The sequence below is a fragment of the Nannizzia gypsea genome, genomic scaffold (assembly GCF_000150975.2).
Source record: "Nannizzia gypsea CBS 118893 supercont1.2 genomic scaffold, whole genome shotgun sequence".
In the NCBI taxonomy this organism is placed as follows: Eukaryota; Fungi; Ascomycota; class Eurotiomycetes; order Onygenales; family Arthrodermataceae; genus Nannizzia; species Nannizzia gypsea.
In genome coordinates, this window is record NW_003345200.1 from 1,732,640 (window position 1) to 1,748,642 (window position 16,003).

At 47.9% G+C, this 16,003-nt stretch overlaps 6 protein-coding genes across 6 annotated transcripts; 2 read left to right on the forward strand and 4 right to left on the reverse strand.

Moving 5' to 3' along the window:
• Positions 1-1,846: 1,846 nt before the first annotated feature.
• Positions 1,847-2,647, reverse strand: MGYG_02668 (hypothetical protein; the record flags this gene model as incomplete). Its single annotated transcript, XM_003175090.1, has 3 exons — positions 1,847-1,950; positions 2,049-2,154; positions 2,357-2,647. 3 exons carry the CDS (start codon positions 2,645-2,647, stop codon positions 1,847-1,849), a joined length of 501 nt encoding a protein of 166 aa, XP_003175138.1.
• Positions 2,648-3,389: 742 nt separating this feature from the next.
• MGYG_02669 (hypothetical protein) lies at positions 3,390-3,716 on the reverse strand (the record flags this gene model as incomplete). The annotated part of the gene is made up of 2 exons (XM_003175091.1): positions 3,390-3,519; positions 3,562-3,716. 2 exons carry the CDS (start codon positions 3,714-3,716, stop codon positions 3,390-3,392), a joined length of 285 nt encoding a protein of 94 aa, XP_003175139.1.
• A 1,217-nt stretch (positions 3,717-4,933) lies between these two features.
• MGYG_02670 (hypothetical protein) lies at positions 4,934-5,434 on the reverse strand (the record flags this gene model as incomplete). Its single annotated transcript, XM_003175092.1, has 2 exons — positions 4,934-5,256; positions 5,431-5,434. The coding sequence occupies 2 exons, from the start codon at positions 5,432-5,434 to the stop codon at positions 4,934-4,936; spliced, it is 327 nt and encodes a 108-aa protein (XP_003175140.1).
• A 2,691-nt stretch (positions 5,435-8,125) lies between these two features.
• MGYG_02671 (hypothetical protein) lies at positions 8,126-8,567 on the reverse strand (the record flags this gene model as incomplete). The annotated part of the gene is made up of 3 exons (XM_003175093.1): positions 8,126-8,152; positions 8,241-8,504; positions 8,559-8,567. 3 exons carry the CDS (start codon positions 8,565-8,567, stop codon positions 8,126-8,128), a joined length of 300 nt encoding a protein of 99 aa, XP_003175141.1.
• A 1,187-nt stretch (positions 8,568-9,754) lies between these two features.
• MGYG_02672 (MrgA protein) lies at positions 9,755-11,862 on the forward strand (the record flags this gene model as incomplete). Its single annotated transcript, XM_003175094.1, has 2 exons — positions 9,755-10,352; positions 10,469-11,862. 2 exons carry the CDS (start codon positions 9,755-9,757, stop codon positions 11,860-11,862), a joined length of 1,992 nt encoding a protein of 663 aa, XP_003175142.1.
• A 1,502-nt stretch (positions 11,863-13,364) lies between these two features.
• On the forward strand, positions 13,365-15,694 carry MGYG_02673 (meiotically up-regulated 71 protein; the record flags this gene model as incomplete). The annotated part of the gene is made up of 2 exons (XM_003175095.1): positions 13,365-13,382; positions 13,454-15,694. The coding sequence occupies 2 exons, from the start codon at positions 13,365-13,367 to the stop codon at positions 15,692-15,694; spliced, it is 2,259 nt and encodes a 752-aa protein (XP_003175143.1).
• Positions 15,695-16,003: the final 309 nt, after the last annotated feature.

Consider the following 16,003-nt stretch of genomic DNA (forward strand, 5'->3'; position numbering starts at 1 on the left):
AGAGCCAATAAAAGTAAGAATCAACGTGCAATTTCATCTCTCTGGGACGCAGCTGACACCTAAATGAATAACATCACTGACGAACCTGCCTGTACAGACAGCTTCAGACGCATAGGTAACACGGGTAATGATAGGAATCATTTTACGCTGCGTTCGCCGCACGAGAGAGAGAAAGAAGAGAAGAAAAATAAGAAAAAGTCAACGAAAAAATCTTTATATTCTAAGCTCAACAGAGAGACGCTAGTCCACATACGGGAAAGAACAAACTGTGCAAACAGAGCCTCGCTTAATGATAAGTCAGCACGTCACGTGACATATCTTTAGCCTAGGTCTTTCCCTTTCCGAATTTTTTTCTTGCTTTCTCTTTCTCTTTCTTCTTTTCTCTTTTTCATGGCCGATGATGGGATATACGGGAGCATAACTCTCGGTATCTATGAAAACATAATAGGAAGAGACTGAATGGCTATTTAGCCCCATGATCTCACTTGACACTTTCGCTGAGGCCAATATGTTCATGTTATTCCAGTCTTGTTCTTGCTTCTCCATGCTGCTCGCAACAAGCACATCTCAGTGTCCTTGGTTCATTCCCTCTTGATTTTCTCAGTGAGATTTAATCTTTTGCCGATAAGTGACTGGTATACCATGACGTCACGAAGGATGACGACCTTGGTGTCCATCCTTTCCTACCGCGGGAATAAACATCCGAGTTATCATATGCTTGCGGAGCCTTTGATATATGGGTATCCAGAAGACGAAAATTGATCACCACTTTTGCGTTTTGTACCTCCAAGGAAGATACCCACTTCGTTGATGCGATATTGCATCTCTGGCTAGAGGGACTTGCGCGCTTTTGAATGCGTAGCTGAATTTGATAATGAAGAATGAGATCGCCTGATCGACACCATGCGATTCTTTTTGTCTGTTTTTGTCTCCGTACCATGTGGCACGTTTGACATTCTGGGAGGGGCAAATCCTGTCTGACTTTTGCTTCTTTCCCTCTAAAGTAAAGAGTTGGGTTATATTGGCAATAACCTGCAGATGGTATCAGATCTGCCGTGCTTCTGGAAGGCGAACGAAAAAAAAGGAAGTAAAGACGAATTGTGCGAAGGTTGTATAATCATTGCATGTTTCAAGTTGCTGAACGTTGACGAGATTGATGCGACACAATAGTCAGATAAAATCAAGAACTCTTCGTTGTAGACCATTGGAATGCCATCGTCTTTGTCCCCACCGGCTTATTTGCTGCGAGGAACAAAGTATTCCATCTGGAAGACTGGAGAAGAGATCTAGAAGGTTCAAAGGAAGGTAAATAGACTACAGATAGCCGATGGGCTGAACCGGAAGTTTACCAATGATCAGACGCATGGCGTTCGATTTTCTGCCGTGATGTAGCAATGGCGAATGTCCTTGAAGGTAGATAGAGAGGTAGAGAGTACAGATAGTGAAAAAAATATTCGCCTCAATCGGTAGTTTCACAGCATGTCGTACAATCGTAAAATATAAGCGATCAGTGGAGTCCAACCAAAGTCGAGATGGAAGACGACAAATATGGGGAAAGGAAGCGTCCTGGATCGACAGCTGCATACTTTAAAGGCAAATCGCTGGTGTGATCAATAGTCCAGTCTCTAAAAGCGAGGTAACCGTGTGTCTGGCCCTCAGCGTGTGGGGGGGCGATGATGCTCAGGCACCCTTTCGCGGTTCTGGCTCTGCTAGCGCAAAAATCCACCAAGGAAATGATGGAGCTGTCGCGTTAAACTCCGACATATTGGGGGTTGAGTTTCGAGCGGGAAAGATGAAGTGGCTGGATTGGAAGGGAGCAAGTCCGAAGAACATAACCGATGGGAGACTAAACTGCATTAATTTCGTAATCTCGTACTCCATACTCCGTTCTCTGCACAACAGCAGTACCACCCTTGGAGGTATCTGTGAACCTGCGTTCCCTTATCTGGGCTAGTCGACGAAAATAAGCAACTTAAAGGAGAATTGTAATCGGAACCATATATTATTTGCCGGTACATCTATTCTCGTGTGATGGTTCTTCCATGTACCTTGCTGTCGGACCTGTGATAGTAATGCCCTCTGCCCAGAGTTAAGTCTCACTATGCTTTCAAGGAACATGCCTCTTTCTCGCCTTGGCGGATCTCGCGGAGGTTCCTATTCAACCACATGCTGGGAGGTGAGCTGGATGCAAGTATGGTGAGCAGCCAAGAGTTGACTCAAAAAAAATTCGTCAATGATAAGATAGCAAATAAAAAGGCTCCGGCCAAAAATCTGCATCCGAGACAGTTTTCGGGCGTGATCATAGGGTCCCATTAATATTTAGTTCAGCAGGAAAATGTGCAATGGGCCCTAGCACAGCTCGTATTGGTGAAAAAAAGGCCGGAACCGCCTGGTGGTCCAGTGTGGCTATTGGATGGTTTTTTGCTCGTAGCGTCCCCCGCCTGCCGGTACTGCTAGGACGCGCATCCACTCGCACGGCGGATTTGAAGGCGTCTTTGGGATGATGGCCAATGCAAGGACTCAATTTTTTCACGATGTTGCCTCTGGCCAGGAGTGTGTCATGCCAGAGGCTGTTTCGCCTGCTGAATAGGCCGATATTCGGAATCCATCTCCATCCGGAGGAGAGGAAAGGTGATACCTGTTGCATGGTAGGAACCGGAGGAGAGTCTTCTTATTTCAGTGCTCCGTGCTTTGTTTACAGACACACAGCCGCCAAGCGCAGTTGGGGCATCTTAGTCCATGCATATATTCGAATCCATTATATGTATAATAGGCTAGACCAGTCTCTCAATAACCGTCGTGTTCACCATCGCACAATATGCAAAAGCTGATTGCTTGTCACTGACTTGAACGGTGTTTGAAACACAAGAATCATGCAATATCACACCGCCGGGTATTAGGCGAGCCAAATAGCCAAATAGGCGAATGAATGAATTGCACCTTTGGTAGTTAAGTTAGCGGCGAACGATATCGAGCAGAGAGTTATTTTGCTGTTTCGTTGATGCAAGGTCGATGTTTTACATCGTGCTTGACTTTTGACGCCGCCCTTCTGTGGGCGCACTATGTGGCAAGGTGGTCTGCCTGGCTCGTTCAAGAGTCCAACCATGAAAATTAAGCGACAGGAATGTTTCACACAGTCATAGAAATACACCGAAGCAACGTGTAGACATGCCCTTATTGGTTTATTTCAACCAGTAAGGCGTGAAAAAACTAGATGTCCATTTGGGATTCTCGGAGATAGGCGATGGTATATAAGATTTCCGTAGTGTTTAATATTGTAGGGTCCAGTACCTAGGTACGTGTGCCTGGCAGCAATGAAACAATACTTGATAGATTTGCCATTTATAGAACTTGTTTCAGTTGTTCTTGCTCGAATCCCACAGTCTGTTCTAGGCAACCCAGTTGGGTGCAGGGCAGGGCAGGATATTTTCGAGAGGAGGAAGGGGATCGTCTTGCTGGAAGGGGAGGGACGGAGCTTGTTCAGATACAGCCTTGGAACGGCCTTTTTGTCGAGGATTGCTGATACCAATGGCAACAGCGAGGGAAATTAAATATACGCACGATTCGACCATTTTAATGCAAGGTGATAATTTATCTGCCGCCCACAGTCGGAAGACCTTTTCGAACTTGAGCATCCAGAGTATATTCGCCAGGCTCAACCTGTGCCTGGCCTGGCAAGGCTGCATTTCCAACTCGCCCATGCTACCCTCCTCCATGCACGACGGGCGAATTGCCTCTACTCGGGTACCTATTGCTGGCCCTTCCCTTGTCCTGAGTCCAGTTACTCCGAGCCGTCCATCCTTGGGCCCTTGAGAAGGCCAGGGTACAGGAACAACTCGATGGGCTTCTGGCGTGTTTCACAATTTCCTAGGGTTCAGACGCTAGTCGAAGCTTCCTGGTATGGACCAGTGGAGCGGCCTTCACATCGCCTGGGTCAGGAACAGACTTTCATAGTGGTCCTCTTCTGCAGGGGGCGTGGATGGCCGACGGCAAAGTTTCCCAGCTGGTTGTTCCCTGTGTTAGTGTTACTTATGTATACTATTTCCACACCTCCGTGACATTGTGGAAATCAAGTTCTCTCTTGGGTCATTATTAGCCATGTTGTCCTGGACCTAGCCCGAGGACAGTCGATGTGCTCTGGAGGCATTTGGGAGCGCACCTTGGGGTTTCGTAAAATGGGTTTGACGCACGGGACTGTGCAGACAGGCCTTACGCGCCCTTGAGGTTTCTATCAGTCTGCTCCGTCGAGCAGCTTTGCCAAAAGGTTGACAGCTGATAGGAACGGTTTTTACCTTTTTCTTACCCCGGATCTGAGAGGCTTGAAAGTAGTCTATCGGCGCGGCGTCGTTGCATAATCATTTCACATGCTTTCTTTCCTCTGGTCAACCTCGCCGCGAGTATGGAGTACTCCGTAGTGCACACATAGTAATGACATAGTACGTGATGATTTGCCATGGAGATTTGCCGCCTGCTGGTAGAATCGGGTGAGGTCTCCGTATTGATCGGGCGGAGCCGCTGGCACGCTTGAGATGGGGTGTCGCAGTCAGCTCATCTCGATCTATAGTTGATCGCTCCCCATCGCGCTGGAGTCGACGTGTAGACTATGTCTATGGTACAAACTTCTCCAGCTGCGTGTGACAGCAGTGGAGAGATATCTGATATCTTGAAATTGTGAAGATAGCCTGGAATATGCGTTAAACTTACATAAGCAGAGCTGTGTCTGCCTGCACTTCCAACTTCCAACTGTTACATGTGCACTCGACAACTTCGATTCAACGTCAACGTCAACTCTTGCCGGCATCAAGCAAGGAATCCTCACTTCATATTAAAACGAAAAAGAAAAAGAAAATGAGAAATAGAAGACGACGCGCACGACTCTGCAGGATACACGTAGCAGCTACACGATCGGTATATCGAGCCGTGGAACAAATCGTCATGAGATAAGATCAAGAAAATGACTGCCGGAAGCAGGTATCTGCCGTCGTCTTTTCAACTGCCGTGACTTGATATCTGCATGAATCGACCCAGACATGGAAGATGCCTTTACCTTTTTGCCCTTTTTCATATCAAGCTTCCGGCCTTCTAACCTCGATCGTGATATCAGATAACTACGGCGGGGTGTGGGGTGTCCCGTTTTGCACTTGTAACTCGCGGTTTCAAAAGGGTCTCTCGAAGGTTTGTTCGACTGGTGCAGTTCTGGTTCCTGATATCCCTGTTCCTGGAGGGGAAACAACTTCCACCAGACAAGAACTTTGCCTGTTTGTGCATGTTTGTGCTGTGTCTGGTTAGCCGAAGGCCGAGGTGACTGCGCATCATGACTCGTTCCAGTGTCGTGGCGGCTGGGGAATGAGGCGGAGGAAGATGATGTTGATGAATGAAGGAATATGTCACGTCCCACAGAGCTATACCTGGGACCTGCTAGGTATATACTCATGCCTACGAAGCCAAAAGTGCACTACTCTGTATACGCACATGACAAGAAAAACAGGCTCGCCAGTACGTCAACCCTAGAGCTACGAATTCGTCTTCGCTGAGGCTGGTCTGATACTCAAGTTAGGGTAACATTTTCTTGCTTTCTTGGTGTATCAGAAATTTTCATGCTGTGCACCCGGCGTTCCTCGGTTGCCTGCATGCATGCAGACCAGAAAGCATCTCACAAATCGGAGCATTTACACTGGCATGCACAGTCACATCACATTTGTTGTCTCTGAGATGAGATAGACAGAGGGAATAACAATCTGTCTTGCTCTGTGCACATTAAATCAATCCGTGGCACGGAGTACTGCCCTTCCCATAACAATCTGCAGGGGTAAAATAACTGCCAATTAGCGCGTCCTGGAGTCGGACCTGGACCCTTTTTTTCAAAATGAAAACAGCAAAATGACTATCGAAGGTCAATGCATTGAAGGCGTTAAGTCGGTCATTGCAACGTCCAAGAGCAGAACACACAGATCCCACTTAGCATCGCAGCAACACCAGGTAAAACGTCGAACAAAGCTTCTAATCGGTCAAGACAGAAATTGTGGACGGAGCGAGCGCCTCTGCTTCCCCGGTCCGTTCTAGAGGATAGAGTTCAGATCATTGGAGCACAAAAGGGCAATAGTGCCGATTTTCTGTCATGTATTTTGATGCACGGCTGCTCGAAACGAGCTAGCTATGGAGCAATGGTGGTGCTATCACAGCTATCTGGCTAGTTATCTGTCATAACTAGCCCCATGGCCAGGTCAAGGCAAACAAAGAAGGCATGGTGCATGCTTTGACAGTGCAGCTGGGGAATCGACCCGACAGCTGGGAAAACGAAGACCTCGCTTCTTCCTGAGTTTTGCTCTAGTAGGGAGTACCTTGTTTGTCAAGCTCAGCTCTCAGAATTTCCCTTGGGACTCGCGGTCTGGCGATCATCGAAAAATGTGATTATGACCGCCTAGCAATGGGTGAGAAAACAAAAATAAGTGTCAAGAGAGGACGCAATGCCGAAGCTTTTCCATCGCAACGCTTCGGAATGGTTCGTTCAAAATGTCCATCAGCAATACTTTTGCTTTTTAGCTACGGAGTAAGAAGAGCAAGAGACGGTGACCAGAAGGATACCTTTGATGACCCATCTCTCTACCGTTGGGGAGCGAAAGGTGACAGACAATAAGAAAGAAAAAAAGGTTTATGATACTGCTGACTTATGAATATAGTATTTCTTATCTTGACTTTCCTTTTTCTTTACTTCTTCCCTTTCGCCCTCTTGGAGGTTCTTTTTATCGTTCTGCACGGTGTGTCAGAAAGTCTCTGGCATCAGAACTGTGCATGAAGATGGATCCTTCGTGGGCAATCATCTCCCTCTTACTCGTTCTTTTTATAGTTGAATCAGTGGGCCGACATCACCGACAAGGCGGCACACGGAAAGGCACAGAAGAAGAAAAATAGGTAGCAAAAACAGAAGGGCAGCAGGCAAAAAACAAACTCGACGCTCAATGACAGTCAGAAAGAGATTTCTTTTCTGGCGGCTTTTTCTTCAACGGCGCTTCTGTTGTAAAATGTCGTCGCTCGCATGGCAGTATGAACGGCTCTAGTTGGACGTTTCTACCAAGGCATACTTTCCCACCCTCAAAACAAAAACAACAGTGCATCCTGCGTACTGCGTATAACGTCCATATTTGGGTGTTTGAGCACGCTGCCTCTCCCGCCAGAACGGGTCGAACGTGAACTAAGTGCGCTAAGGGACATGAACAAGAAGAGAAAGTTCGTTCTCTTTCAGCCATCTTAGTGTTTGGAGTAGTCACTTTTCCCCAAGGGTCGAGCGCGCGTGCTCTTATCCTGACCAGAGCGACGCTTGAACTGACAGGGAAGCAGACATGTAAAAAAAATGGGCGAGCACCAACAGAAGGAGCCATGTCCACGAATCGTATCTGCCGCTGTGAGCACCCTGGCGTTCCGACTTTCTAACCTCCGCATTTTTCCCGTCAAGTTTCATGTCCACAAAGTGGCTCTCGACTGGTGGACCCTAGAGTATACATTTACTCTATTTTCTACGGTACGTACCAGCCAAAAAATAGTTACAACAGAGATGAAGCATCGAGATAGCCAGAAAGAAGAAACAGGCTGATTTTCACGGCATTGGTTGTGGTAACTTTTTGGGGGGGAAGGGTATGGGCATATCCAACCAACCACCCCTTACGCCTGTCCAATCTGGCTGCATGGAACGGATGCGCCTGTCACGGCCATCCGGCGTCGATGGCCTCATCTCCAGCACTGGAATCGGCGGCCCACACACCGCCCTCAACTCTCACTATTCCGAACACAATGTCACGATTTCACGGATGCTGGCTGCTCGCTCGGTCAGCGGCGATCCAATAGCAGCGCCAATCTGGCGTTCCTGAAGGTTAATGGCCCAGGGTGTGTGAGCGTGAGGGTGTGTAAGTACTCCGTACGTGTGCGAAGTATATGCGCAGGCACATCTTGAGGTCAAACAACGAACCTAGTTGAGGCCGAGCAAATACCGCCATGTCCCTGAAAAGTACATATGTACACCGCATGCGCGGGAATGAGGTGAAGGTGTTGATGTACGGAATCTGTATATGGTATCTGTCCCTCTGGGACGGATGGGGATGGACAGTCAGAAAGTGCATGACATTACGTATTATGTCCCGTTGCTGGCTTTTCCACCCTTCGGAGCACAGGGTTAGTCTGAGAATGCCCACATCCCCTGTTATGCATTCTTGTTGGCTCGTTGGCCACTCTACCCGGAGTCTTACCTGGGGGTGCCTCGCTGACCGCAACCGCAGGCAGGCACAGACAGGGTCCTCAGGGCCAAGGGAGCGACAGAGAGTGAGCAAGCCTGTGTGAGCGTGGTGTGTTGTGTGCTGTGCTGTGATGTGTGCTTCATGGGTGTCTGTCTGTCTGGCTGGGATCAGCAGCGCAATGGTGAGCCTTTCCTCGCGTTGGTCCCCTTTTTGCTTTTTCCATTTGTCAGTGGAGTCGTAGGCTGCGCCATCCTCCGGCCAGCGGCCCCAGACCAACTAACGAGGTTTGTTAGTTACACCCACAAGCATATCCATTTCTTGTGCAATTACAATCGGCATGGCTACTGGGCCGTCGTAGCGTCGTCTGGGCGAGTTCGCAAAAAAAAAAAAAAAGTGAAAAAAAAAAAGCAAAAGAAGCAAGCATCATCAACCACCAGCGAAAAAGAAAAAGAGAATATCCACCTGGCCACTGGGACCTCGCCCGCGCCCGCTCGACCGCTTACTGGATGGCGGCCGGCGTGTCTTAACGGTTCATGCTACTCGCTGGATTGGCAACCTAGCCTGCACCAGTGCTGGGGGGAACGAGAGCGAGAGAGAGAAAGTGATTGACACGCTCTTATTCTGCCACTTGCACTCTTTCTCTCTTCATCTCCCTCTTCTTCTTCATCGTCCTATCTTCATACTTTCTTTTTCTCCTTCATCTTCTTCTTCCCACTGATATACACTCATTGCCATTTCTTTTCTTTTTCTCTTCGTCGTCTCTCTTCTTGAGCCACACACCTCGATTCCGCGTTAATCTGCCTGGCTTCCCTCGTCGTTCGTTTGCACCCTCTGATTTGGACAAAACTGTCGTCCAGTCACTCTCTTTTTAGTTCACTAATTGTTTTTTCCTCCCTTCTTTCGCCTTGCCCGTCAAACTCGTCGTTTATATACTTATCATCTTCTCCATATTCTTTTTTTACTTCCTCTCTTTTAATTCTTCTGGTTCTGTTTTTATATTTACTTTACGCTGTTGGCCTGCCTGTTCCTTCACACTCTCTTCTACCTCCTCTCAGAACTCTCAGGCTTCATCAGTCACTCCTTAATACCTATTAACTCCCTCCCTATCCTCCCTCCATCTCGACTCGTCGACTCAAACAAAGCCGTTCTTTAACAATACCTCAGGAAGTTCTAATACCATATGGGTTGCGGACAAACGAAACTCGACTACTAAGACTCGAAAGGGAAAAGCAGCCTTTGCTTCTCTGATAGTCGAAACCTCACGAGTGCTCGACCTGCGACTCTTTGCCGAACTTCCAAGTTCTATACGCTCCTTTTTTGATACGCCATCTCTCCCTAGGGAGCACTTGCAAGACAGAATTATAATACCTTTTCTCATTTTTGACTGAATTTACATATTTATTTAATTGGTAGGTTGACAAGGAAGCCAGATCGTACGATCATGGGCAAAGAGGGGTGGTGTTTCGGTTCTTAGTGATTTAACTAACGAAATTGGCCAGATTATCCTATCAAATCTCCTTCTCACAATGGACCCAGCCTGTGTTCCCCAACAGGCTCAGCCATCATTTTACTACTACAACCCAGAGCCAGAGTCACGCCACGGCCAGCATGCCTTCTTCACTCCTCACCCAAACGAGTACTCCCAGAACCAGATGATGATGGTGCAACCTCAGATGCCACAGCAGTTCGCTCAGCACTCCCACATGCAGCCACAGGTGCACCTTCACCCATCTGACCAGCAGAACGGCGCTCAGTTCAGACCACTCAGTGCAAAGGATTATCTCTCGACTCCCAACGCAACACACAGCCCATCGCCCTCTCCACAGCCGATGCACATCAAGCCTAGTGTTTTCCTTCATGGCTCGCCCGCACTTCTGTCTTTGGACACAAACTGTGGCTGGGCTGATGCAAACGGATTTCCATCTACTCCCCCACTGTCAACTTCTGGTAGCAGCATCAGCAGCCCCCCATCAAGCTGTGGAATGACTAACACTCCCATTGGCGGTGACTCTTTCCGCATGGAAGGCATTGAAGGTGTCAAAGAGGGCTGCGAGACAGACGTGGAACTCGAGCTCCTCGCCAACTCTCACTGGCACAGATCTGCCTCTCCTGAGATGACACCTTGTGAGTTTTTGTCCCTTTAATCTTGTTTATCGGACATCTTTAATCTATATCTTTTTTTTATATTGTTTATCGTCTGAGGTCAGGTCAGGATATACTAACTCTTGGCACTAATAAAGTGTATGTTCGTCCGTTTTCGGTGCATTCCAATGCCAGTTTACCGCTTGCCGAGGCCAACCACCTTACCTCCAATAGCGGCACTGAGAGCGGCTCTTCGCTTACCTCATCATCCTCTCGCTCGTCTTCTCGCTCTCCCATCATGACTTCCTCTTCCTCGCTTCTCCACGAGACGCCCACGACTTCGTTCTCTGCGCAGCAGCCCTCCAGCACCGACTTCTGTGACCCGCGCCAGCTCACTGTCGAATGCCCAGTGCTTTCGCTCCCCGTTCCCGACTACCCGCCACTCCCACCACTCTCAACCGTTGACGAAGACAGGTCGCGGTCCACCCTTCTCAGCAGCTCGCTGAACTGTAAGCTAGAGCAGAGCCTCACCGTTCCTGGGCTGAGTCACGACGATACTCTCGAGAGCCTGTCGGCCTTCGATGCTATCTCGGACCTTGATTCTGAGGACGAATTTGTCAACGGTATCGTTAATTTCACGCCACCCGACGACGGTTATTTGCTTGGCGAGAAGCGTCGACGCGCTGCCAGCAACGCCAACAACGGCACCACCGCTACCACATCCCATGAAGAGGACGCTATAAGCGAACAGGGCTTGGACGACTTAGAGGAGAGTGACTTGTTCGCCCGCTCTTGTATCCCGCTCCCAGACTTCGACAGTGCTGAGCAGTGCCTCATTGCCGACGACATGAGGACAAAGAAGCGAGTATCTGCCGTTGGTAGACGTATCAGGCAATTCCCTCTTGGACCTGAGGACAGCGATGCTGACAGCCTGGGTGCCATCATGCGAAGTGCTCAGAGTAACGTGAACAACCGCGCCTCACACACCGACTCGTCTTCCACACAGGCACAGCAGCAATCCGGAGCACCAAGCCATGAAAGCTCGGAGACAAACCCACAGAGCACTACTTCTTCCGAGACCCCAGCTCCCACTCCAATGGTCCCTGTCGGCCGCCGTGGCCGCAAACAGTCCCTAACTGAGGATCCATCCAAGACTTTCGTCTGCACCCTCTGCTCCCGCCGATTCCGACGTCAAGAGCACCTCAAGCGTCACTATCGCTCTCTTCACACTGAAGATAAGCCATTTGAGTGCCAGGACTGTGGTAAGAAGTTCTCCCGCAGTGACAATCTTGCTCAACACACACGTACCCACGGTGGCTCCGGAATGCCCATGACCATGTCCGATCACCATCCCGAGTCATCTCCCTTTGATGACCAGGACGCCGGAGCTCTAGGCGCCGTACTTTATGAAGTTGCCCAAGCTGCCGCCAACAAGTCAACGACCAGTGAATCTTCGGATAGCGGCCTCTCCACCCGAGACAACCAGTCTTCTGCGCCTTTCACAACCCGAAAACGCCCACTCAAGAAGCGCAAGCGTGAAGCATCCGAGTAAAAATATTCCAATTTTTTCTCTTCCGCTTTGCACTTCGTATGGATAATGATTTTCCTTTACAAAATTTATTCCCGGGCTGAAAGCTCATATTCACCGGACACATAATTTTATATCCACGGGCATTCGAGATACTACTCACTCATATAATCGGCGCACAACTCATCATCATAAAGGGGATTGGTGTTCCAGGGCATTGGCGTTTCCAGAGGTCTGACTTTTTTACTTCCTTTTCTCAAAGGGTGGCTCTGGGTTTTCTTTCTCAAGATCTCTCATCATACAATGATGACTTCTCCCATCACCCCCGAGCTCCCGCTTACTCGGCCATGAGCTTTTCTTTTCTTTCTAGATATTCATGCATTACTTCCCTGTTACTTGAACTACTCTTAACCGTTTTAATACTCGCTGCTTCACTGTGTTGACTCGCTGTTGAACATCGGCAACAACATTCTAACTACCCTATTGCCTTCGCAAAATGCTTCGCTGGTCCTAGCATACTTTTACTCTTTATCCTTAAGCCCTTTTTGGCCTTGCGGCCTCGCCACTCTCCATATACTACATTCTTACCTCCCGCCTATCTTTTTATCCTTCATAGCTTTTGTACTTGATAAATATTATTATAATTGTTTGCCTCCCTTTCGCTCTTGTTTTCTTTTTCTTCTTTACCCTCGCCTTTAGCTTTTCTTTTTAATTCATGGTCATCTTTCCCCCGTTTAGCATATTTTTTTCTTCTTCTCTTATGACTTTCACGCCAGATACTGCTTTTTGTTTGCCCACATGCGAGTTCCGCGTGCGACCTAATTATATTACTTGCCTCTGCAAACGTATCACTCTATCCTCGTTTTTTCTTCTTCGCCTTGATATACCTTCTTAACCGTCGCTACTGTATTATATTCTTATCTTATTCATTTCCCGTCTTTCCCCCTTATAAATTTTGTTCGGCAATACCTACTCAGTACCTCGCTCTGCTTTCGTTGAGCGAACGTACATAATAATTTTTCCCCTTCCCTTTTGTTGGATGTATTTAGTTAAATCAAAAGAAAAGAGAATAAAAAAGGAATATATTTATTGATATTGATTTTTCTTTTCAACTTCCAGAGCTTGTCTTATCTATTTATAGGTGTATTATTGAATAGGAGGAAATCCTCTTTCTTTTTTTTCATGGTCTGTAGTTAGTTAAGAGCTTGGTAGTTACATGGCAGATAACACAAGTCAGAGAATAAACTATCAAAGAGTTATTAGTTATCACGTCTGTGGGGCCAAAATGCCTGGGGAGAACCTCGTGCAAACTTCGATCCCAGGCCATCCAGCGTGTTTTCGATAGCCGATGCCTTGGGCGCCTGTCAATAGGTAAATCAGCTTGGAACTAGTGACTCCATGTGCTTGGTTCGGTGACACGATCAAAGAAAGTGACAAGACACCGTCAGAGCAGCTAGTTGTCGATTCACCAGCAGCCAACAGCTAATGCAGCAGGCGACAGTCCACTATCACCCAAGACGCCCACCATGTCTGGACAGCTGAACGTTATTGCTCTGATATCAGGCGGGAAGGACTCTCTCTATACCATCTTACATTGCATGAAAAATGGACATAGGGGTCGTTGCACTCGCCAATTTATACCCCCCACCTCATCCAGGACGAGATGAAGGGGGAGAGAGGATTGAGACAGATGAGGAGGACAAAGATCTGGACAGCTACATGTACCCAGACGATTGGATACAGCGTAATTCCGCTTTACCAGGAAGCTTTGGACATTCCTTTATTCCGGCAGGAGATAAGGGGGAGTGCAGTGAATACGTCTCGAGACTATTACCACCAGACTCTCGCAGACGAACAAGAACAAGATGAAACAGAATCGATATATCAGCTACTTCGACGGGTTATAGACTCCCACCCGGAAGCGAATGCTGTGTGTGCAGGTGCTGTTCTGTCCACGTACCAGCGAACTAGGATCGAAAATGTTGCGATACGGTTGAACCTGATACCTCTTGCGTGGCTGTGGATGTACCCGTACCTCCCTGCACCTGTACAGTACGGGAATAATGCTGCTGCCGCGGCCAGAGTACCTATTACAGGGCTGCTAGACGATATGGCTGCATGCGGCTGTGAAGCGAGAGTAATAAAAGTAGCCAGCGGCGGGCTAGATGAAAGTACTTTATGGGGTGACCTTGTAAGTCAAGACGGAACAGTCAGGAGGTCAATTGTGAAGAGACTGGGACGGTTCTTGGATGAAGGTATTGAAGCTGCTGTGCTGGGCGAAGGAGGGGAATACGAAAGCCTTGCTTTAGATGGACCACGATTTCTATGGAAGAAGAGAATTCATGTTGATTCCGTTGATAGAAGAGCTGGAGAAGCCGGAGTGGCTTTCTTATCCCTCAAAGGTGCCAGGTGCGCTGAGAAAGAGCGCTGTGAAAATGACAAGGAGATCACACTGAGTGATGTGAGAGTGCCTTGGATTTTTGAGGATGAATTCAAGAGAGTTCTTGACACTGTGAAACTTAACGAGGTGGCGCAAACCACTCCATTATATCATAAAAGGGAAGATAACAGGTATCAGGTACCCACAGAACAGTATAAAGAGTTTGGTGGATACTTGAATATCTACAATCTTACCGCACCTGAAGCTGGAAGCGGAGCTTCAAAGCAGATGGATGCAATCAAACAGAAACTGACAGCTCTTTTAAGAGCCAAAAAGAAAGAAGAAGGAGAAGAAATAACACCAAATGATGCTATATTTAGCACAATTCTACTCCGATCAATGGACGATTTTGCACCTGTTAACGCTATATACTCCAGTCTATTTACTCGGCCTAACCCTCCAGCCAGGGCCACAGTGGCTTGCGGGGATAGTTTACCGACTGGAGTTGATATCATGATATCCTTTACCTTCTACCTAGGCTCAAGCACACGTTTGCAAGCCCTCCATGTCCAGTCAAGGTCTTATTGGGCCCCAGCAAATATAGGACCCTATTCCCAGGCAGTGTACGCGCCAATCCAGTCGCCTTCTGGGCAGGCACCAGCAGCGGGACTAGTTTATATTGCTGGCCAAATTCCACTTGAACCAAGCTCAATGCAGATATATTCCCCTACTGGAGCGTTGGAAGGCGAGCCTTCAGTATTCCTCTATCAAGCTGCTCTATCTCTACAGCATTTATGGCGAATAGGTAAGGCAATGGAAGTGAAATGGTGGATGGGAGCCGTGGTGTTCCTATCTACTCATGCTAAGGCGCAGTCTAGAGCAACTGTAGCGTGGGATATGTGGAAGTGGATGAACGAAGATCATAGTACGAATGATACAGACGGAGAAGATGATGGTGACTCTTCGGCATTCGATGTCTGGCATATGAAATATGGGGGACAATATGGTCAGCCTAAGACAGACGTGACTACGCACCCGATACCAGACTTTGACATCGTAAAGGGAACATCTACGATACCGTCCTTCTTTGCCGTGGAGGTTGATAAGCTTCCCCGAGGAAGCAGTATCGAATGGCAGGGTCTTGGATTAAGGGCAAGCGGTGTTACTCTATCTTATGACCAAACTGCTGATTTGCGGATTCTACATGCGTCTGGGTCCGAGTTTGGCTGCTATACATCTATAGCAATTGTGGCGAAGCGCGACGTTGATCTCGATGCCTCACTACGAAAAGCACTGCAGATCGCCACGGAAAAGCTGCCTTATGGAGGTGAATTTTCACATATGGCTCTTTACACTACGCATGCCACCGAGTTTGAAGGCTGGGATGGCCAGGTGATACCGTGTAGGGCTGTGTACGGCTCTGCAGCAGAGGAGCTTGTCGCTGCTCTTATTTTTCAAACATCCTTGCCGCCATAGGGAAGTCATTATTGGATGTGAAAGTAAGAGGTGGAATGCTATTCCCTTCATGATTATAATATGCCGCATAAGTGTCTGTCTGACATACTCACATACCACAAGTAGGCTTATTCCACACTTGAGCTGTGATATCTGTGCGATTACTCACCACTGAGACATCTGCAATAACTATCTTTCTATGTAACACCAATTCTTCAATTGATTGGATATGGTAGGTAACTAGTGAGAGTTGTCACCTTACATGCACATGTGATACTGTTCCTTTGCCTATTCGTTGTACGTTGAGCAACTTCTTACATTTACCAAGAT